At 36.7% G+C, this 24,867-nt stretch overlaps 1 gene segment (V, D, J or C); it reads left to right on the top strand.

Annotated features, from left to right (window-relative positions):
- The first annotated feature begins 11,107 nt into the window (after window positions 1–11,107).
- LOC120439902 lies at window positions 11,108–11,644 on the top strand. The segment is given in 2 exon segments: window positions 11,108–11,234; window positions 11,324–11,644. Coding segments are annotated over 2 exon segments (351 nt in total).
- The last annotated feature ends 13,223 nt before the right edge of the window (window positions 11,645–24,867 follow it).

The raw sequence follows: 24,867 nt of genomic DNA, 5'->3' as shown, positions 1-24,867 counted from the left end.
TGTTGCAGGATGTAATGCAGCCCCGTGTTCACTGCATCATCCACCGACCTGTTTGCCTGGTAGTCAAATTGCAGGGGATCCAACTGGTGGCCTGTAATGTCCTTCAGATGGGCTAACACCAGGCGTTCAAAGGATTTCATGACCACAGACGTCAAGGCGACAGGTGTGTAATCATTCAGTCCTGTAATGGTGGGTTTCTTGGGGCCCGGGATGATGGCAGAGCATTTGAAGCAGGAGGGGACTTCACACAGCTCCAAGGATCTGTTGAAGATGTGGGTAAAGATGGGAGCCAGCTGTTCAGCACAGGTTTTGAGGCAGGAGGGTGAAACACCGTCTGGTCCGGAGGCTTTCCTGGGGTTCTGTTTCTGAAACAGTTCACCTGCATCCTGAGTGTGAGTTCCAGGCAGGAGGAAAGGGGGGTGAGAGGTGTGATGGTGGTCGTTGAGTCTGGATTGGGGAGGGTGATGGTGGTCGTTGAGTCTGGATTGGGGACGGTGAGGGGGGAGGGGGGAAGGGGGAGAGGTGTGTTGGGGGTCAATATCTGAAACAATTTCTCTGGGGGAGGGGTGAGTAAGAAGTGGTGGTCTGTCCGTCTCAGACCTGCAGTAGAATGTATTCAACTCGTTTGCCAGGTCTTTGTTTGCTTCAGCAGTGGGTGGGGGGCATCTGTAGCTGGTGATTTCCCGCAGGCCCCTCAACACTGACGCAGGGTCGTTGGCTGAGAGCCGTTCTTCCAGCTTCTGGGAGTAGATCCTTTTAGCCGCTTTGATCTCCCTGGTCAGTGTGGAGGGGCCTGCTTCTACAGGGCCCTGTCACCACTTCTGTAGGCGTTCTCCTTGGCCTTACAAAGATGTTGGAGTTTAGGAGTTGTTAGGGTTCAAATATTGAGAGAGGAATCCATAAAAACCACAGATCCAGGCGTGTACAATTTAGACGGCATTTTAATGAATTACACATGTGTGAGTTCAACAACCCAATCAGTATTGAACTGCTTTACCATATTCAGACAACGGTTTTATAGGGTTAAGATAGTACAGCCCCTTTTCTGTTGCTAGGCAGATTTAAACAAAGCATACGTCACTCCAAAACCACAATGACTCTTAACATAGTCTAAAACAGAACATCTTCTTCGGGTCAACGCCAGGCGCTTCCTGTCAGCTGTCTTCGCTGTCGCTTATCTCCTGGGACATCTGGTCCACGTTCTGCACAAAATGTCACTCATGCACAACTTTGCAGTCATAAACTCTTACCTACTAAATGAGTCTATCTGTGTGTGCGTACACGTGCGAGGGCGCGTGCATGCTGTGTACTACGTACGTGTCGTGACCTCTCACTATTTGTGTCTGTATGTGTATGTCACGTCTGTCTGTGCGTGCAGAGTTTGCATCTGCTCTCTGCACCTTAGTTGACCTCAACTTAGGCAACCAGGCTAAAGCCATCCTGTGTGTACTGATCTTGACTTATATGTAAAATATATAAACAACTGTTTCAATCTAATCCACCTACTTAAAGCTTAAATCAAAGATAAATGCATAATAAACACCCTACTCTTTGGCTTGCACTCACTCTGCTTTCGGTTTCACTTCTGCCAAAGCATGTAACTTCAAAAACATATAACTTCCTGTCTTCTTTTAGCACAGAGTTACTCTTTCACCCTGCAGTCTGCATAAACATTAAAATTATAAATTCAAAAGCACTTCGGGTTATAGATTCAACTCAACAGTTTAAAGTGGTTTTTTCTGGACCTGTAATAAAGACTAATATGATACCAATATATTTGAACATCTGAATGCATCTAAATACAACATCACTATTAACATGAAATGGTAATGATGATTATAAAAATAGCAGCACATAATAGCAGTAAAATATTTCTATTCTCAATAGAGTGAACCATGGTTTATTGTTGTTGTATTGCATACAAAGAAATAAAAGAAAAAAGAACCTGTCATGCATAATTTGCAGTGCTGTATTCAGCAGCTGAAGTTGGATGTAAAGACCTGGAAAGGGTATTTTTGGTGCAGATGTCCATTAGTTGTTGCGTGTACTTGAACATTTATATTTGGTGATACAGAACAGGAGAAAGTATAAATGGAGTAATGTTTTCTAAAGTGTCAGATAATTTCAAATGAAACATTTCTATCAGATCAGCAAATATCAAAAAACACAGAAACTGTTCCTGTGCAGTTTGTCACACAGTGCGTCTGCCAGCTAAAGTTACAGCTGCTGTAATTCCCAGAGAGAGAAAATAATGAGAATTCTGTTTCTCTCTCAGAAGTCAAGCAAACATTTTGGGAACCCCCCCACCCCGAAAAAAGTATTTTAGACAGAAATTTAAATAACCCTTAATTATTTGTCACGCTTTCATTATTAATGTTTACCTACAGTACCTGAATGTTAATAACAGTCTAGTTGCAAATCTCTGAGAGGAGGAGTTCATGAAAAAACACAAATTTTATTTCTGGGAGTCTATTCTTTATTCATTGTTATGGTAAGAAAATTTGCTGTCCTTGAAAAATGAAAACAATGGTGAAGTTTTTTTCTTTTTTTCTTTTTCCTGCTGTTTCTTTTCAGCAGGAAATAAATCAATTTTGAACAAAAAAGACTTTTATGGGCTCTGTGTTTAAAATGATAAAATGTAAGGAAGGATTACTGTTTTTAACTCTCTGCATGGTAGGTGAAGATATTCTTTTTTGTTAATCTAAAATATTGCAGCCTATGTTTTTGAGTTTTGCAAATGTTTTTTTTTTCTTAATTGACAAATGTTAATGGTTAGACTGGTTAGAATCAGTTCTGGACAGAAGTAAAAACTCACAGTGGACTTTCCCAATAACAATAAACATAAAACACATCAGTTAACGCATTAACTGATTGTACATTTGCAGCAACATAACAATCTGTTTGTGAAGTAGCAGGAGACAAAACAAACAAACAAACAGAAATAAATAAATAACACTTTCTTCATTTTGTCCTTGACTCCTTTCAATGCTCATAAAGACAGCAAACAAAAGAAAAAGTTGTCTCACAATTCAACTGTTAACAAAGAGATGTGGGCATGAACACAGACTGATCTGCACAGCCTGTGGATTCATATTCAGCAACTACTCTATGGTCTGTGTCAGACAGGCTCCTGGAAAAAGGACCGGGATGGATTGGTTTATAGGGACTTTGGGTTTTCCTACTACTCCAGACATGATTCCAGCAGTAAACTCTATCTACAGATGAACAGTTTGAAGACCGTGTTTCCCTCTGAGAATAAAAAAAGACCTAGCGGAGAGTGAAGATGTCACGTATCCTATCTGGTTATAGCTCAGTGAGTTGCAGTACTGGCTGAATATGACAGAGAGGAGGAAGAGCCATCGAGTGGATTGGGTAAATGGGGACAGGCAGTCTTCAAAAACGTCCTTTAGTAATTTGAATTCTAAGTTTTAATATTAATTTTTAATATTAATTAATTTCAATATTTTGTTAAAAGATGCAAAAGCCCTTTACTAACATACACACACACTGCAATATAAACAGGTCTGTGAGACACAAACTATAGTATGCTCACACTCACACACGTACTTGAACCTGAAAACTATTCACAAGACCATAATGTTAATACTAAGCTTTTCTTACTGTCTGCGATTAATATATATATATATATATATATATATATATATATATATATATATATATATATATATATATATATATAATTTCACTGAGAGAAACCGAAATGCAATTGTTTCTGAGTGTAATGATAGCAAATAAATAACAGTAATTAATCTCAATTGTAAAGAGCAATTATAGAATACAATAATGAAATGTTTACAGTGAGCACCAGCATTTAAAATGTCAACCTTCTGTAGCTGGTACCTGTAACCTAATAAAGGTTTTGTGTTTGTAAAACAAGAGCATTATTACAATAAAAAATAAAAAACTGTGAGGAGGAGTCAATGCAAAACCTGGATGTCTTAAACCTACTTTAGCTGCAGAGGGGTTGACAGAGACAACTGCTCACACAGTTTAACATGATGGCCATAAAAACAGGAATGCTTCTTTTTATCGCTTTATGGGCAGGTGAGACCTTTCACTGATGTTGAATCAAATTTGCCTTTCAAGAATAAACAATTTACAGCATGTAACTATTGTCTTGTTCTGACAGGTGTTGATGGTCAGACTCTGACAGAATCAGAACCAGTCGTTAAAAGACCTGGAGAATCCCACAGACTGACCTGTGCAGCCTCTGGATTCACATTTAGTAGCTACAGTATGGCCTGGGTCAGACAGGCTCCTGGAAAAGGACCGGAGTGGATTACTTATATCAGCACTTCAACTTATAGTTATAATACATATTATTCCCAGTCAGTCCAGGGTAGATTCACCATCTCCAGAGATGATTCCAGCAGTAAACTCTATCTACAGATGAACAGCTTGAAGACTGAGGACACAGCAGTTTATTACTGTGCCCGATGAAGCACAGTGAGAGAAGGCAATAGAAATGCCATACAAAAAATACTTCCTCTTTTTCCTAACTCCAGTGAATATTTGGTAACTCAGGGCCTTTTCCCTACATTTTTAAATAATCATTGTAAAAATGTCATTATTATTATTAGTAATACAATGTCTCTTGCCCAGTGTACATCGCTTGAATTTAGGGTCCAAATATACGGCAATAATTTTGATGTATTGTTAAGTTAGGAAAAGTCAGTGAAAAAATTAAACCAGATGTGTCGACCAGTTTACAGAAGGTCCCATTAAACTCACACTAGCTTCATCATCAAAACAGGGAGAGTTTGGCATGCCCATTAAAAGACAATATAAACACAATTTATAGCTCTGTAAAAATGTAGACATAATGTAGGGTAAAAATTCAGACCTGTGACAATGTGAAACTTTAGTAAGTGTGTGAAACTATATGTATCAGTGTGAGAACATAGAACCAACTACTGCAGTTTAAACTAAGCATTAGAATAAGGAAGAAAGATGATGACTGAACGTGCATGGTTGTTGATGTTAGATGGTTTGAGTGAGTTTTTCAGATACTGTTTATGTGCTGGGTTTTTCCCACAAAGCCATCTTTAGTTTTTAAATGACATGGTCTGAAGAAGGAAAAAAATATCTAGTGAGCAGATTATTTAGTATAAGATACAACAGTATTACTTCTTTTAAAAGGATTGTTTCAGAAGGCAATGTGAAGTAAATCCCAGAGAGAACACTTAGTACAAAAAGTGGGAATGAGATTAATACTGTTTATACTGTTTGTTAATAGTGTTTATGTCTTATGTGAAGATTATTAAACAAAGCTAAAAGAGACTGTTCACAACACTGTATGCCATTGGGTAACTGAGTTTTTTTGAATAACAAAAGGCTCCTGTAGAGGGAGGTCTATGCAAAGTTTAACTTCTTTATCAACATGTTGCAACCAACTCTCATTTAGTTTGTTACAGAACATCTGCAGGACATTTTTTAACCATACAAATAATCAAGTGTTCTAAATTATGGAATATATGATTCTTTGGAGTTTATTATTCATTTATTTTCTCCAAGGTAGGAAAATTATTTATTCTTTATAATATGAAGACAAGTCTGATTCATAATGACCAAACTTTTTTGTTTGTTTGTTTGTTTTTTGTTTTTTACTTACAGGAGTTTGGAGTGAGATCAAACTGGAGCAGTCTGCCTCTGAGGTGAAACGACCTGGAGAGAGAGTGAAGCTGTTATGTACCCTTTCTGGTTATAGTCTGACAAGCTACAATATATTTTGGATACGTCAGAGACCAGGAAGAGCTCCAGAGTGGATTGGGTATATGAGCACTGGCAATAATTCTCCTGGCTATGCCAGTTCTTTTCAAAGTCGTTTCATCATCACTGAAGAAGACTCCAGCAGCAGACAGTATCTTGAAATCACAAGTCTGACAGCTGAAGATTCTGCTGTTTACTTCTGTGCCCGAGAAAGCACAGTGACAGAAAACAGAAGAACAGCTGTACAAAAACACTGAAACAGCCATGTGACTTAGATGACTTTGAAGTTTCCCTTCACATGCAGTAAATAAATAAATAAAATAATAAATTAACAAATTAAAAAACTCTCTCTATATATATCCTTTTACTGTAAGAAAATGAGATTGTATTAATTATGCAATTAATGCTAAATTGACAGGGTAAAAGGGACAGTTGAATTTAAGCAATAGCCTGAAAAAAGACAGGATAATTTTGAGAAATAAAATGATTAACTGATGTGTGTGGAAGGTGTGTGGATGACCCTCTTTGTTCGATTAAGATGTATTCCTTATTTTATTTGCCTATATTTTCTCTTTTTGCATCGGTTAACGGGACCCATATACTTTTGTAGACCGATATACTTATAAATCATTAATTATCTGACAGTAAGCTGTTAAATGTGTCACTTATATAAAGCAGAAGATGCCAGCCCAGTTATCCCAGAGAAATGTGAACACTGACCTGTTCAGTTTCTGGATCATTGTTTCATTGATGTGTTGTATATGAATGAGTTATAAAATCAAAAAATCATATGTACATTTTCCACTCAGCCTCAATGAGTGGTGCCAATTTAAAACATTGATTTTTCATATGTGTGACTTTGTGCAAACGCACTGGCCTCTGTTATTATACAGCTTATAAAATCTGTGGAGTTCACAGCACGTACAAAAACCATATTTTTGGATCTCTTACTGTTGTTGGCAGCTGGATATATGTGATAAGTGTGAGCAGCTGACACAGCCTCTGTGACTGTGCAGCCAGGTCATCGCCTGACTATCATCTGTCAGGCCTCTTATTCTGTTAGTGATTACTACACAGCTTGGACCAGAAAGACAAGATGAGATGGTCTAGAGACAAGGTTTCATCTTGAGTACATTAAACTGTAATTAACAACAAAAAATCACAGAGTCCTCCATCATTGTTCATTGTTTTGCTTGTTTTGTTTATGTTGCATTTTTATTTTTTGCAAACAATAATTACTGGGTAATGTTAATGATAAATATTCTGACAATGATGATAAAATTATAAATATCAATGAAAAAACTATATTTTAAAGAACACTTGTTTTGTGCAGAATCCAAGGACACCAAAACAATCAAATAAAATTAGCCAGTTTGAATTAAAAAATACCACGTAAACTGAGCTACAGCTGTCAGCGAAGTTTGTTTGTATTTTTGGCTCTTGTCCCAGCAGCTATTTTATCCCACTGTATTTTATCCAAACTTGCCAATCAATCCAGGCAGGCTTGACGTTTTATAAAAAGTAAATGATCCTCTTTAAGCAACAATTTTAGGTTGCAACAAATAAGTAGAGAAGTATGATAACATACAGATGAATTAATGAATGCTCTGATCAGTGGTAAAATAAATAAATATTTTTTAAAAATCATTTTGAAGCTTTGTCTAAGGAATGTGTTGTTGAAAGTAGAAAGTGGGTTTTAACAAGCCAAAATATGTTGAAAACATGCTTTAATGTAAGCAGTAATCCTGGAAGAAGGTCTCCATTTGTTCTTATTATTGTTATTGCAATGTCATTTTACTGAATATATTTTTTTTTCTTATTTCTGATGAATTCTTTATAAGCGTATTCTTTTTCAGCGAATGAACACTGAAAATCATCTGATACCTTTTTTTTTTAACTTTGTCAATGCTAAAATTAAATTTTTGGTGTTGAAATCAGTAACTTGTTTTGCTGCTATTACAATTGTATGATCAATCAAGTTAAAGTATTTTTTATGCTTGGTTCGCATTTTCCAGTTATGAAGTTTCCAGTTATGAGTTATGTATTTGACTCTATGCAAACTCGTTGTCTTCGTGTATCATTCAGCTATAAAAACTTGACAGACTGCAGAGGAGAGTTTATGTGAAAGAACATGTATCAAAAAATGTTTTCTTTAGCTCTGTTATTGCTCTTAGCAGCTGGAAGTAAGAATATTTTTTGTTTCTTTGTTTGTCTTTTGTTTGTTATATAATTATATAAATGTTCAAACAATAAATATTTCCTTTTACAACAGATGTGAAGTGTGAACAGCTGACACAGCCAGCCTCTTTGACTGTGCGGCCAGGTCAACGTCTGACCATCACCTGTCAGGTCTCTTATTCTGTGAGCAGCTATTGGACTCACTGGGTCAGGCAGCCTGCAGGAAAAGGACTGGAATGGATTGGAGAAGCACGTGCTGGACAGACAACATACTACAAAGATTCACTGAAAAACAAGTTCAGTATTTCCACAGACTCTTCCAGCAACACAGTTACTTTAACAGGACAGAATATGCAGCCTGAAGACACAGCTGTGTATTACTGTGCCAGAGAGTCACAGTAACACAAAGCATCAGCAGACCTGAACAAAAACCCTCCAGTGCCTGAACAACTGAAACCACAAGAGGAGCCCATCCACTACTGTTGCTTTTAAATGCCAGTTCATGGTTAAAGAGGGAAAGTCTGATATGATGATGATGATGATGATAATAATAATAATAATAATAATAATAATAATAATAATAATAATGCATTTTTTTTCTCCAGGATAAGTTTACATTGAATATGACCAAAATATATCCAGCATATTCTCTTCCAGGGCATGAAATACCATTATTCTAATAGAAGCTACATACAGTCTCAAAAACTGAGCAATACTGGCTCCCGCTTAATAATTGTTCTATTTTAGTTGGATGCCTGTGTGGTAACAGCTTTTCACTTTTACTTACTCACTAGACATATAACACCGTTGGTGTTATGTATCAAGCTTGTGTCATAATGCAGCCCATCAAAACATTAATTCACATACTAAAAAAAGTCTTTATTTTAAGGACCTGAACACATAACACTATTTCAGTCATTAGCGATTACTTGGAAGAACTGAACATGATTTATTGAATTAGAGAAGTTAATCTATTTGGTGATCGGACTCCAATGACCCATCATGGCAGAATGGAATCCGAGCAATGATAGGATTTAGGACAGGACCCCCCGGAGTCGAGACGCTATTGATGGTGGTGACGATGAAGACTGAGGCTTTCAATGGAGCTCTGGCTGAGGTCTCTGAGGTGTAGTTGGTGAGGAGGTGGGTTGTAGGAAACAGAGAGTGTAAAGAACTGAAAAGGAGTTGAACACCCAGGAAAGCAGGCAGGTGAGTGATTGTAGATCTTCCTTATTGAACTTATGCATAAGCTTCATGCAGAAGAGTATAACCCACAATCCAAATATTTAAGCTAAAGACATGTAACAATCATGAACAGACTATCAGTGCAGCGAATAATCAAAAAAGCAGGGAACAGGTTAAAGACAAAGTTGATGAAACCATGCAAACTATAATACATAAGAGGATAATTTGGAAGACTGTACTGCACTGTACATGATTATACAACAAACAGGAAAACAAGGAATATTGAGAAGTGCCTAAAAAGCTTGAATGGAAGGAGACAAGTTTATATGACACATCTGAGGTGAGGAAACATCGTTTCTTAGGTGGCATCACTTCAGATCAGATAATGTGACGTGAAGCACAGCTGCTCCATTTAATGATAGCTGTCAGAAAAGCATAACAGTGTTCACTGTGATTATTATTTAAGGTTATTTTAAATCCATTAAAATTTGCTTTCAATGTAGCAAGGGCATACTAAGTAGATAGCAATTGAACCTATAAATAGCCTTCACTCAGTTCAGTGAGCAACAAGCACAGTGGACACAACAAGCCAGAGATCAGCATGTAATGATGCTTTGGACAGCAAAAAAGTTTGAATCCAGCAGCTGGCTGAATCTTTCTGGTGTGAGAGTTTGGATGTTCTCTGTGAACTCCCGCCACTTTGGCTTCCCCTCTTAGTCCAAAGACACTCTTGCTAGGTTAACAGACAGGGTGTCATATTGTAGTGTTTAAAGTGAGGAACCAAAATGCAGGAGGCTAACCCTAAGTTAAAAAAAGGTGAGCCTTTTATTTTGGCTGAAAAAAAGTCCAGCCCAAAATATAACAAATTGTAACACAATGCGACAAATCCAGGAAAACAGACAGGGTAGGACAACAGTACAACTGTCATGGTTTTTGGTTTTGATCCAGTGTTTTGAGTTAGTGGATTTTCTGGTTTTGTTCATTATGAATTTTACAGTCAATTAATGTTTATATTGTTTGTTGCTGTCATTTCCTCGGTATATTTAATCTTGTTCTGTTTTACATTGTGTCAGGCTAATTCCTCCCTGTGTGTTCCCCGTCCTCTTGTGTCTAGTTTCCTGTGTTAGTTATTGGTGTCTCCCTGTAAAGTCAGCCTTGTCTCCATGTTTTAGCTCTTTTGCACATAAATCTATTTTTTGTCTCCATTTATTTATTCATGTTATTTGTATTTAATCTATTTATACATATTAACCGGCATCTACGTGTGGACAGTAGAGAAAGAATTTCGATGTACAGAGAAATGCTTTTTCTTTGCACACATGACAATAAACGCTCTGAATCTTTGAATCTTGAATGCTAGTTTGTCTGTTTCCCTTGTCATGTCTCTGTGAGGTCTATCATGTCAAGCTTGGTGTCGCTTTCTTTGTCTTTTGCCCTCTCTCTCGTCCCTCACTCTCTAGCTATCTCTCTTTCATGTCTCTAGTTCCTGGCTCTCTCTGTCGCTCCACTCTGCCACGTCTATTTGCTGTATGTTTGTTATACTCTTCCCACATCAAGTTGTGTGCCATAGTCTGTGTATCCGTGTGTCTTATTTTGCCTCTTGTGCTTTGTGTTCAATTTGGCTTCCCCTGTCTCATCAGTCACATTTATATCAGCTGTGTTTTTACCTGTGGCCTGATCCCTAATTAACCCTTCTGTGTTTGTATTATCTGCATATCCCTCATTCCTCAATGCTGTGTATTGTGTTTTGTTATCTGTGAATTTGCAATAGAGCTGTCTTTAAATTTAGTTTTCCCTGTGAGTTTTGTATTTTTGGGTCCAATCATGCCTGCCTCACACAGCAACAAAAAAATAAACAAAAAAGACAAAACTTTACAAGGAATAACTTATGTAAAAGAAATACAACTAATAATTTCCATAACTGATCTGCATTTGATACTTAAATTATACACAAAGTACATATTCAGAGTATCTGTGATACGTGCTGTACAGTTATCACCTTCCTATGAGGAGGAGTCAATGCAAAATTTAAAAACTCATCAAGTCTACTTAACTGACTGCAGGGAGAACAGTAGCAATCAAGCAATTCAACACGATGGACTACAGGACAGGGCTGCTTCTCTTTACTCTCTACTGGGCAGGTGAAGATTCTCTTTTCAACTTCAATATGCAGAAATAATATTTTTTCTGAAACAAATTAATTCACATAATTTTTGAAAACTCTTCCCAGGTGTCAATGGTCAGACTCTGACAGAATCTGAACCAGTTACTAAAAGGCCTGGAGAGTCCCACAGATTGACCTGCACAGTCTCTGGATTCACACTCAGAAGCTACGCTATGGCCTGGGTTAGACAGGCTCCTGGAAGAGCACTGGAGTGGATTGCTTTGATAGGCACTTATAGTTCTCCTATCAGTTACTCCCAGTCAGTCCAGGGTAGATTCACCATCTCCAGAGATGACTCCAGCAGTAAAATCTATCTACAGATGAACAGCTTGAAAACTGAGGACACAGCAGTTTATTACTGTGCCCGATGAAGCACAGTGAGAGACAGCAATAGAAATGCCATACAAAAACTACTTCCTCTATTTACTTTCACCACTGGGAACATTTAACAATTTCCGTGTTACTATCCTGCATTTAAGTTTCTTTGAGTAAGGCAGCAGATTACTGCAATTTTAACCAATGTTTAACATTTCAGTACAGGTAGATTTTTCTACCTTTGTGTTTTCTCATTTCTCATCTTGTTTATTTCTAGCCTGTGACGTGGGGATGAGGAGGAGGTGGGTTGCATGAATGAGAGTCTAAAAGGGAGAATGACGAGAGCACTGAGATTTAAACCACATTAAGCAGAGGCTGATTTGCTCAAAGAAGGAGGACAAGAAGATGATTGGACTAGAAAAATGACAGCATTGAGATTGACAGCATTTTAAAATAACCTTTAAGTGGATTTATTTTAGTAACATGTGTGTTTCTGAATAAACACAGAATAATCAGATAAGTGATCCTTGGAGATAATGATTTTTTTAACATGATGGACTGTAAGACAGGGCAACAATGTCTTCAAGTCTCTTTTTAGCAGGTGAAGCTTTCTTTGACGTTTATTTAACATGAGCTGGTCTGTCCTGTTACGTTTGCATGTGTTCATTGTCAGACAGAATCTCAACCAACAGTTTCAAAACTCTAACAAAGTTGTTAAAATGACTTGACTTAAAAGCAGCACAGCTGTACTGACAGCAGTCTCTAAATCTGTTTGATTCATCACTGGTTTTCTTTAGGTGGGCACCACTTTTTGCACAATTTTAGTAGTAAAGAATTTGGAGAGATTAAAAAAACAAAAAAGAAAACTAAATAAATACATTTTAAAAAGATTTTTTTAAGTTAATAGCATCAATAGCTCAATATGAATATGACTGTAGTATTATTTTTACTCCTTCGTATAATAATCAAATATGATTGTCTGATAAAGTCAGATGAAAAGGCAAGAGTGATCAATTCAGCTTTAACCATTTTCCCTGTAGGTGTTATGCTGAATAGTTGCATATTGATAAGACGTTTAGGTGGATTTATTTGAGTAACGTGTGTGTTTCTGAATAATCAGATCAGTGATCCATGGAGATAACAATGATTTTTGCTTCCACTAGTGTGTTTAGTATCTATATCATCAGGCTAGACTAAATATTTGCAGTCTGGACATTTATTGGATGTCACCTGTCTGAGCTCAGATTTTTCTGTTATAACAGCAACTGGTTAAAAAGAGATTATTTACTTCTTTCTTGCAAGATAAGAATAAATATATAAAAAGAACGAACATTTCCTAGATCCTAAATATAAGTGAGGCAGAAAAATCCATGTGTTATTTAAAATATTGAAGAGTTGCCTCAAGATCCTGTGATGAGATTGTTTTACTGTAGCAAACACAACCGAAAGATTAAACAATTAATTCTTATATAATAATAAACACATAGTATAATGATGAGAAATTTTTCACCACCACTCATCCACATATCCACACAAATACGGTATTCAGCAGAATAAGCTGTGAGAGAAAGCAAATGGCAACACTATTCTTTTAAGATTTACAAATACTGTTTATGTCTTATGTACAGATTAACACTAGACACACAGCTCATAATCGTATATGCTTTTATCTGCTTTCCAACATAGTTAAGTTGTGTAACTGAGTTTTTGAATACCAAATTCCTCCTGTAGAGGGAGGTCTATGCAAAGTTTTGCCTGCTTATAAATACATCAGAGCCATTTCTCATTTAATTTGTGACAGAACATCTTGAGAATATTTTTACCAAAACAAAAGTGTCCTAAATCATGGAATATATGACTTCTTGGAGTTTATTCTTTATTTTTTATACAGTTCCACCTTCAGCTCCTCTCCAGGTTCCGGCGTGCTACTCAAGGCATGATTAGATGAATGCCGCCAGCCACCCACTGACCCAGCCCGCTGCTGCCTCTGCAGCTGAATGACAGCCCACACCTGCCACATATATTTCATGAGTCTGTTATGTTCTGTTGTATGTTTATTACATTATAAAAAAAAGTGGAGCTGTATCTCAGGATATGTGAGAATTTTCAGTCACCTCAAGCCTGTTTAAACATCTCCAGAGACAACAGCAAAAAGCATGTGAATCTGGAGATTAACAGTTTGAAAAATGAAGATTCTATTTGTTACTGTGCTCGAGGGTCACAGTGGCTGGACTGAACACAGTGACTCTGATCATGGACTCATTTAAAGTGTGATTCAAACATCCGGCACATACTTAGAACATTCTTACTTTGTCTTCCACAAAAATACACTTGTTATAACTGTTCTTACAGGCAATCTTACATATTACTATTTACTATTAACTTAATAATTTACAATATTTAGATGATACCAATTGAGTCACAATTTTATATTTATTTGAGAAGCACCTATAGAGTACAGCAGTTATCTGAGAGTGTGTAAGATTAACTGAAATAACTCTTATAGTCCCTTTTCATCTCATTGCTTGAACTTAAAATACATTGCAAAGTAACAACAGTAAAAAGAAATCACATTTCATAATGTATGTCTTACATCTGAGTGAATAATGAAATTAGATTCTTATAGGGTAATTTTCCTTGCATGGTTTCATGTTGTTTGTATAGGCAGTTTTTTTCACCAGGCTTCAGTTAGACCCTAATGAATGCTTTATGCATTTGTATGCAAATTCATTGACTTCTTCTGTTATGCAGGTATAAAAGCTCGACATCAGACGGTGTTGTGGAGTTCACATCATGATACGTTCATCAAAAAACATGTTTTCTGTAGCTCTGTTATTGCTCTTAGCCACTTCATGTGAGTCTTTTTTAACATTCACAGTATTTGTTTTGTAATATAAACAATTTGTCACAAATTTGTCACAAATCTTTTTTTTTTTTTTTTTTTTTACAGGTGTGAAGTGTGAGCAGCTGACACAGCCAGCCTCAGAGACTGTGCGGCCAGGTCAGCGTCTGACCATCACCTGTCAGGTTTCTTATTCTGTTAGTGGCTACTACACAGCTTGGATCAGACAGCCTGCAGGAAAAGGACTGGAGTGGATTGGAAGCGCAGCTGGATCTACAACATACTACAAAGATTCACTTAAAAGCAAATTCAGCATTTCCACAGATTCCTCCAACAAGAGAGTGACATTAAATGGACAGAATATGCAGCCTGAAGACACTGCTGTGTATTACTGTGCCAGAGACCCACATTAACACACACAATCAGCAACTCTGCACAAAAACCCCTCAGAGCCTCAATACTTAAATTCACCAGAGGAGGAGCCCCCAGGCCACTTATTATGTTTTGACATAGATGATTGTTAGAGGAAGAGGCAGTCGATGAGAAAAAGAAAATCACTTGTAAAAATATACATTAAAAAACACAAAAACTAAAAATATCTTTTTAGGTCTCAACTTCAGAATGCAACAAATAAATAAACAAGGTAAGGTTATAAGGATTTGAATAAATCAGTGGCACAATTCTGGTGGAGGGTCTTTAGTTTCCATTTGTTGTCAATTTGCCTCACAACAGCCTAGTTTAGTTGGTCCACTAATTTTCTTTACTGCCTTATGCATGTCAATGTTCCTTCAGTTCCTGCTGTTTTACGTTTTTTGTCTTTGTGCCTTTTAGACTCTCATGTCTGTGACCCTTTGACTCCCCATCTTAACCTCATCCTGAGCATAATTCAGTTATTCATTGTTTATTATTCTGCATCTGGTTCATCTTCAGCATCAGCATATAGACTCTGGAGTTCTGTTTTACTTCCTACCAGTCTTGAGACTCAGCTTGTGTGTTCTCCCCATGTTATTTTGACTGACTGGATCCAAAGCCACAGAATTAGTGATGTCAGGTTAATTGGCAATTCTTAATTGAATTTGAGTACAAATGTCTGTCTGTGTTAGTCCTGTGACAGAAAGACAACACATCTCACCCAGTGCCAGCTAGTATAGGCTCCAGCCCTCTTGCAACCCTGAACTGGACAACAAGAAGAAGAAGATGGATGGTTTGAAGGCTGGATGTGTTCTCCTTTTTTGGTTTTAGTAGGAAATCTGGCTGTTGCATTTTTTGGATTTAAATACCAACTTTTCCCAAATTCTAAATAAAACCTATCCATCTAAATCTCTGTTTTACAATTAAAGTTTAAACTGTCATGATGTCAAATTTAGATTTTCAGAAAGAAAAAAAGTCCCTGTAAAATCAAACTTCACTGTTTTATACTTTCTCTGTTCTCCAATGTTTTTTCTCAAAAATACTGGTTATACTAAAATATAAAACATATTTTAGTGTAACCTGCTCTACTATATTTATATATATTATATTTTAATTTTTGCAAAAATTTCCTCCTATAAAGACAAAAATAAAAATTCTTAATAATATGTAAAGTGTGAGGTTACATATTAGAAACAGTGAGATGCTTTTTGTTTAAATCAATCAATGGAAATTTTTACAGATTTCTATAAAATTCTTTTGTTCTTATTTTCTCATTTTCTTTGTGTGCAATGTGAGCCTTAAAGCTGGTTATGCAATTAATTTTTACCAATTGTTACTTTAAAAATGAGAGCTAAGAACTAACTGTAAGTAGTAAAAGTCTGTACATGTTTTAATATGCTACTATACCTCTTATGGTCATTTCTCTATACTAAGTTTAGGTTTAGACAATATATTTCATTGAAAAAAGGCAGGTTTACATTTTGCACGTCTGTTTCCTGCTTATTACACAGAAACTACCACAGGTAATTGAGTGGTAATGGTTTGAAAATTACAGCATTATTACTTTCTTGTTTCTGCCTTGTTACCCTACTTTCCCCATAATTACGGAGCTATAATAGAAAGTGCAACACAAATCCTGTCAGAAGCAGTTTCCTTTCTGTGAGGAGGAGTCAAAAATTCAAATGCAAAAACTCAACTTCTACTTAACTGAGGGTTGAAGGGAACATTCAACACTCAGCTCACACAATGACTTACAGGGCGGGGCTGCTGATTTTAACTATCTGCTGGGCAGGTGAAAATGTTCTTTCATGTCGTAAAGTTTATATTACAGTGTATATGTATTGTCTCTCTCGCTTTCTCTCTCTCTCTCTCTCTCTCTCTCTCTCTCTCTCTCTCTCTCTCTCTCTTTCTCTCTCGCTCTCTCTTTAATACATTTCTTTTGCTTTTTGGCAGGTATTGATGGTCAGACTCTGACACAGTCTGAACCAGTGGTCAAAAACCCTGGTAATTCACACAGACTGACATGTACAGCATCTGGATTCACATTCAGCAACTACTGGATGCACTGGATCAGACAGGCTCCTGGAAAAGGACTGGAATGGATTGCTATTATACGCACTTCAAGTAATAGTTATGCTACATCTTACTCCCAGTCAGTCCAGGGTAGATTCACCATCTCCAGAGATGATTCCAGTAGTAAACTGTATCTACAGATGAACAGCTTGAAGACTGAGGACACAGCAGTTTATTACTGTGCCCGACACAACACAGTGAGAGGAAGCAATAGAAATGCCATACAAAAACTACTTCCTCTATTTCCCAACACCAGCGAATATTTGGTTGACTCAGGACTTTTTTCCTAAAAAACAGAGATAGTTTTGGCATGGCCTTACAACCCATTAAAAGACACACATTAAAAAAGAATAACATATACTCTTTAAAAATCAATAAAGCATACAGTGTCATTATCACTTACAGTAGAGATTACTGATAAGTATGTCACTATCTGAACATATATAAACGACATCAACAAATTATTACAGCATTTCATCAATGGGTTGCCATTATTAGATATGATGGTGGGAGCACTTACTATTCTCAGTCAGACCAAGGCCGGTTTACCATCTCCAGAGACGACAACAAGCAGCAGCTGTATCTGCAGATGAACAGTCTGAAAACTGAAGATTCTGCTGTTTATTATTGTGCTCAAAAACTACAGTGACTGAAACTGTTCAACAACTGTACAAAATCCTGCCTTACTCACTGTTAGGCCAGTAATATTGTCAAGGTTATGTCGCAACTCTTCTCTTATTACTTCCCTTTTTCATCAGATACATTAATAGAAATTTGATTCCCAACTAAAATTTGTATTTTTTTAAACTGATTTTTTGGTCATTTGGTCTTTTATTTAAGCAGCAAACCACTCCAGGTTAGACTTAAGAGTTTTTAAAAATTAAAACTTAAACTTTAGGAGGCAACAAATAAATTGGTGAAATATGATGATGATTAAAAGGAAATGGATAAATTATTGCACAGTTCTGTGCAGGGGGTCTTTAGTTTTCGATCTTTTCTTTCTAAGGTATGAAAACGTATCTATGTTTGTTTTCCACTTGTACTTAAATTAAAAGCAGTGTAACAATCAGCAACTTGTTTTTATTGCTATTACAATTCAACGATCAATCAAAAAAATATGCTTTGTGCATTTTCTTCACGTGACTTCCTCTGTTTTTCAGCTATAAAAACTTGACTGCACACCACAGAGTGGATCAATCCACTTTTATCAAAAATAATGTTTTCCTTGTCTTTGTTAATTCTCTTAGAAGCTGATTGCGAGTGCTATTTTCTTTTTGTATTTTCTTTTATGTTTTTTATCTTGTAATTAGCTAAATGTTCACAAAATATTTTATTTTCCAACAGGTGTGAAGTGTGAACAGCTGACACAGCCAGCCTCCCCTGACTCTGCAGCCAGGTCACCGTCTGACCATCACCTGTCAGGTCTCTTATTCTATGAGCAGCTATTGGACTGATCCACTGGATCAGACAGCCTACAGGAAAAGGGCTGGAGTGGATTGGAAGAGCATGTGATGGATACACATCAGAATACAAAGATTCACTCAAAACCAAGTTCAGCATTTCCACAGACTCTTCCAGCAACACAGTTACTTTAAGTGGACAGAATGTGCAGCTTGAAGACACTGCTTTGTGTTACTGTGCCAGAGAGTCACAGTAACACAAAGCATCAGCAGACCTGAACAAAAACTCTTCAGTGCCGCAGTAATCCAACAAAGGAGGAGCCTTCAAACAAGTATAATATAAAGACTTGATTGTTAAACATTTTCTTTTCTTTGAGTGGGAGGGCAGCAGGAGATTAGGTTTTGGCTTTCAGTGATCATGTTAAGACATAAAACTATTCATTTAGTTGTGGAAAAGATCATGATTTGAGCTAAAATAAAGCCTTCAATGACATTATTTGAAACCAAGGTGGTGGAACAAGTAAAATAAACAATCCACAACAAGATTGTCCTGTTTATCTTTGCGCTCGACACTCGATACATTGATTTATATGGTTACAAAATCCTACTTAACTCACTGTTAGGACACAAATAATGAATGTTAGTTATCTCAATTCTTTTCAATATATAAGTTAATGGAAATTTGATTATAGATTATAGAACTAAAAAATAACGACAGTACAGAGAAAACAATATCATCTCTGTACTGAATAGATTAAAGAACTACTTCTTCCACAGACAGCAGTGGTGCCAAAAATGAGGCTTCAGACAAAAATAAATAACAGAATAAGTGTGTCAGATAGCTCAATGTCATCATAAGCGTTTTTCTCCAACTCTGAAACACTGGTAGCTGAAATAAAAAAGAGATTAATTAATTACTGCTAATGTTGTTAAAATAAACACTCTAAGGAATGTATATTAAAAGTAGAAAGTAGGTTTTATCATACAAAAATATACTATAACCATGCTTTAAGGGTAAGGAGTAATTCTCACAGAGGGTCTCTTAGTTTCCATTTGTTGTAATTATGGTTATGCAATGTCAATTTATTGAATATGTTTTTCATTATTTCTAGTGAATTCTCTTCAAACAGTAAAATCAGCACTTTGGTTCATTTTGGTTAATTAAATGCTGAAATGAAATGCAGTCTTACCACTTGTTTTACTGATGTTACAATTACAATTTTTTGTACAGTCTATGAAGCATATTTTTTATTACTTTGCATAACATGACTGGCTCCAGTTAGAGGAGCCAGTCATGTTATGCAACATAGCTCCACTTAGATCAGTTTACAATGATGATTCATGTAAACGATTCTATGCAAATTCTTTGTCTTCCTATGATTCAGATATAAAAACTTGACTTCACTTCAAATTGCTTTTAGCAAAAACAATGTTTTCTCTAGCTCTGTTACTGCTCTTAGCAGCTGGATGTGAGCGCCTCTAGATTTGTCACAGTCAGCATTTTTTTTTTTTTTTTGGCTTTTGTTTTTTTTTTTCATAAACCATTTCTTTTTTCAACAGGTGTGAAGTGTGAACAGCTGACACAGCCAGCCTATTTGACTGTGCGGCCAGGTCACCGTCTGACCATCACCTGTCAGGTCTCTTATTCGGTGAGCAGCTATTGGACTCACTGGATCAGACAGCCTGCAGGAAAAGGACTGGAATGGATTGGAGAAGCACGTGCTGGACAGACGACATACTACAAAGATTCACTCAGAAACAAGTTCAGTATTTCCACAGACTCTTCCAGCAACACAGTTACTTTAACTGGGCAGAATCTGCAGCCTGATGACACTGCTGTGTATTACTGTGCCAGAGAGCCACACACTGTAACACACAACATCAATAGACCTGAACAAGAACTCTGCAGTGCGTCAGTAGTTGTAAACCAGCACAGGAGGAGCTTCTGGACCATTGCTGTTTTTAAATGCCACTTTTAAACAGATCAAGTATCGTATGATAATAATAATAATAAATGATACAAAAAAAGATGACATTTTTTTCTTTTATAATTTTTTGTTTTAAAGCCTTTAAATGTTAATTGTGCTACATATATGTACTGTAGATGTCTTAAGCATCATCGTTTTCAAAAAGAAAACACTTTGTATTGGGATAAAAATATAAAATGTTTCTCCAGGATTGCACAGTTTACACTAAATATAACTAAATATATATCCCGATAGTATAACACTAATTGTGTTCACTTTCAGGACAGCAAATACTTTTCTTCTAACAGATGCTGCATGTCATCCCAGTCTCAAGGATTCTGCAATATTGCTTCCCGCTTAATAAATGTTCCCTTTTAGGTGGATGATGTGTGGTGACAGTTTTTCACTTTTACTTGCTGGTTTTACGCACCTATCCCCTTTTGGTTTGAAAAATATCAAACTTGTGCTCAAATGGAGTCCTTTAAAACATTAACTCACACACTGAAAAATGCCATCTGTCATAAGGACCCAAACACATAACACCATGTAGTAGCGTATAATCCACATTCCAAACATTTAGGCTAAAGACAGGTCACAGCCATAAACAGACTACTGGAAAACTCAGAAGACACAACTGCCTAGACCAGTTAACTGACCAAGTCTCTGCTACTGAGCTGGACAAGACTGGTTAGCAAGACTGTTTGAATACACCAGCTGACTGGAGCCCTTCTGTGTCGAGTTTGCATGTTGTTGCTGTGCTTTTGTGAGCTCTCTCCAGGTACTTTGTCTTCCTGCCACAATCCAAATTAGGTACTCTATGTTGGCTGTATCTATGTTTGCCATGTAATAGAGTGGATGTCTTAATTTGTGCACAGTGTCCAAATAGCTACAAGTAAGAAGTTGTGTAACTGAGTTTTTGAATACCAAATTTCTCCTGTAGAGGGGGGTCTATGCAAAGTTTTGCTTCCTTATAAACACGTTGTTGCCAAATCTCATTTAATTCATGAGATAAAATCTTAAGAAGATTTTTACCAATTTACACATTTTGATTATAAAGTTTTCAAAATTATGGGATATATGATTTCCTTGAAATTATTTTTTATTGTTTGTCTCAAAGGTAAGAAAGGGATTCATTCTTTAAAACAGTGAAAAAGTCTGATTCATGAAGATCATGTTGTTGTTTTTTTTCTGTTTTTGTTTGTTTTGCTTACAGGAGTTTGGAGTGAGATCAAACTGGAACAGTCTCCCTCTGAGGTGAAAGGATTTGGAGAGAGAGTGAAAATGTCATGTACCCTTTCTGGTTATACCCTGACAGATCATCATATTCACTGGATACGACAGCGACCAGGAAGAGCTCTGGAATGGATTGGGTATATGAGCACAGGCTATAATTCTCCTGGCTATGGCAGTTCTTTTCAACATCGTTTCATCATGACTGAAGAAGACTCCAGCAGAAGACAGTACCTTGACATCAACGGCTTGACAGCAGAAGATTCTGCTGTTTACTTCTGTGCTCGACAAAGCACAACGATGTAACACAATGGAGCAGCTGCACAAAAACCTCACCATATACTAATATCACATATGATCTTGATGATTTCTGGATTCTCCTGAAAGAGAACTTTCATACATATTGTAAAAAGGAAAATAAAGATATTGAAGCCTGAGTTCTTCCTGGTGTGTTCATTGGAGTGTAAATATTAGGTACAAAGGTCTTAGACATTAAAAAAAGAGCTTGCATGAGACAGGGTGTCTACAGTGCTTTGAGTGTTCAAGTAGAGTAGAAAAGTACTAAATAAGAACCAGTCCATTTACCACTGCTGGTAGACATAAAACAGGTATGCAGGCTATGTAAAACAACCATGTATTCAAAAAGAAATAATGTTTGAATTCCAACCTGAATACATAATAAATTAATCAATTAAAAGTCTCAAAAGAAATCAATTTCTATTCTGTGTCTTCTGTGAGAGGTCCGTGCAAAATTTGACACTTCACACTATCTCACACATCATCTAACTATATCATCATCTTAGTAATACAGTTAAAGACATCACAGGAGTCTATTTCTAAAATGTTTCTCTATAGGTACGAAGTAGCAGAAACAAACATACTTCAAATATGTCACACAGACTGTTTCATCCTTGTTTCTATTAAGTCACTATAATGACACTTAAAGTGATAAACACTGATCTTAATGAAATGGGACTGATCCCGGACTCATTTAAAAGTTGATTTAAACATGCAATATTTACTTTTTACATCCTTACTTATACTTCCCACAAAGAACTGACTCTTTATAAAAAAAAATGAAGCACAGTAAAAACTAATTGAGTCACAATTTTATATTTATTTGTGCAGTGATTAGATACAGTACACAAGTATATAATAATAATAATTTAATAATACAATGATATGCTGAATACCATGTCTCTTTAATGCAATATAATATACCATTAACAGAAGTGACACTAGCAGTCCCTTTTACCTCATTGTTTGACTTATGATTTAAATGTAACTCAATGTAACCAACAGTGACCAGAAGTCAACTTTTTTTATTTATGTCTTACATTTGAGTGTTTTTTTTTTTAATATATATTGTCTTTAGGCAGCAGATTCTTCAAAGGGATACAGTTGGACCCTAATGAATGCTTTATGCATTTATATGCAAATTTACTGCCTTCCTCTGTTACTCAGCTATAAAAGCTGTGGCAGACTGTGGTGTGAGGTTCACATTATGCCACATTCATCAAAAAACATGTTTTCTGTAGCTCTCTTACTGCTCTTAGTCACTTCATGTGAGTCTCTTTAGTCGGTTAACATTCAGCAGATTTTGCTTTTTCATATAACCTGCAGTTTATCACAAAACATTTTTATCTTTAACAGGTGTGAAGTGTGAACAGTTGAACCAGCCAGCCTCTGTGACTGTGCAGCCAGGTCAACGTCTGACCATCACCTGTCAGGTCTCTTATTCTGTTCGTAGCTATTTGACAGCTTGGATCAGACAGCCTGCAGGGAAAGGACTGGAGTGGATTGGAATGGCACTTGGCTCTTCCACAGAGTACAAAGATTCACTTAAAAGCAAATTCAGTATTTCCACAGACTCTTCCAGCAACACAGTTACTTTAATTGAACAGAATGTGCAGCCTGACGACACTGCTGTGTATTACTGTGCCAGAGACTCACAGTAACACAAACAATCAGCAGACCTGTACATAAACCCCTCAGAGCCCCAGCCCTTAGGTTCACCAGAGGAGGAGCCCTTAGACCACTTATGAAGGGAGAGGCAGTCTGTGCCAAACATTTTGCAAAGAAAGTGCATTTACTGAGGTTCAGTCAAACTTAAATTAGAAAGTTCTTCTGGTCTCCAACTCTGAGTGTTTAAGCTGCTTATCTATTTCACTTGAGGTTTCCCAGTCAGTCAAACTCAATTCAATTGTCAACACTCTGGTCCATGTCAGTCTGAATTCATTCACTTTAAATCTCAATATATTCTGTCATTCTCTCTTCCTGGAGTCTAGCTTCTGTGACCCTTTCTCTCCCCATCTTAAACTCATCCTGGTCATTCAAAGAGCCTTATTCAAGTCTTCATCTGCTTTACCTTCACTATCATTAGCATATAGACTCTGCAGGTTCTGGTTTACTTGCTTTGACTCTTGGGCCTCAGCTCTGCTACATTAGCTCTTTGCTTCATTCCTTTCAAATAATCTCTCCTTACTTAATAGAGTAATGCCAATGAGATACCACGACTTATCTACTTCACACTTAGTTGTTTCTAAAAAGAAGACATCAATATTAATATTGAAAAGATACATACAATATGTTTTGATGGTGTTTATATGGTTTCCACTCATAAATCAAAGTTCCACAGACATCAATACTGTATTCAAGAGGCGTTATACGTAAAGCAACAATAGATATGGGATACTGCACAATGAAGAAAAATAAAATGAAAATAAAAGGCAAATTAAAAGCAAATATAAAGAAAAAATAATCAAAATGATCATTAGGAGAAAGTAGTCAAACAATTATAAAGGACAACATAGAAATAACTCAAAATAGGTAAATAGATAAATAGACAGCCTCATCAACTCCAGACCTATGTATAGCCTTCATATCTGTACTCATGAAGTATTCGAGCAAATAGTTTACTAGTTTGCTTAAAGAGCAAAATGGTCCATGGAGGGTGCCATCACCATCAGCCCTCAGAGGGGGCTGAGCCATCTGGAGCCATCTGGAGAACCATCAAACTGGACCACCTTCAGATCCCCCCTGCCACTCTTGGATCAAATATTTCCTCTCCAACCAACCTCAGTCAGTTAGACTCAGCCCCCACCTCTTCCCCACTGTCACTCAGCACTGGTTCCCCAGAGGGCTGCGTTCAAAGTCGTCTGCTGTACACCCTGTACATATACAACTGTACATGAACCCACCAAAACAATGTCATTGTCACACATGCCACTGACACCATTGTTTTTGGTCTCATCTCTGACTGAGATGAGACAGCGTACAGGGCAGAGGTAGGTATGAAGTAGCAGATACAGAAAGGCATGTAAAAAGTAAATAACATAGATATACAGTGCTTAAAGGGCAGTTAAAGTATCA

The sequence above is a fragment of the Oreochromis aureus genome, linkage group 4 (assembly GCF_013358895.1).
Source record: "Oreochromis aureus strain Israel breed Guangdong linkage group 4, ZZ_aureus, whole genome shotgun sequence".
NCBI classification, from domain to species: domain Eukaryota; kingdom Metazoa; phylum Chordata; class Actinopteri; order Cichliformes; family Cichlidae; genus Oreochromis; species Oreochromis aureus.
Note: the sequence above shows the minus strand (reverse complement) of the source record. Positions and strands in the feature narration are given on the sequence as shown.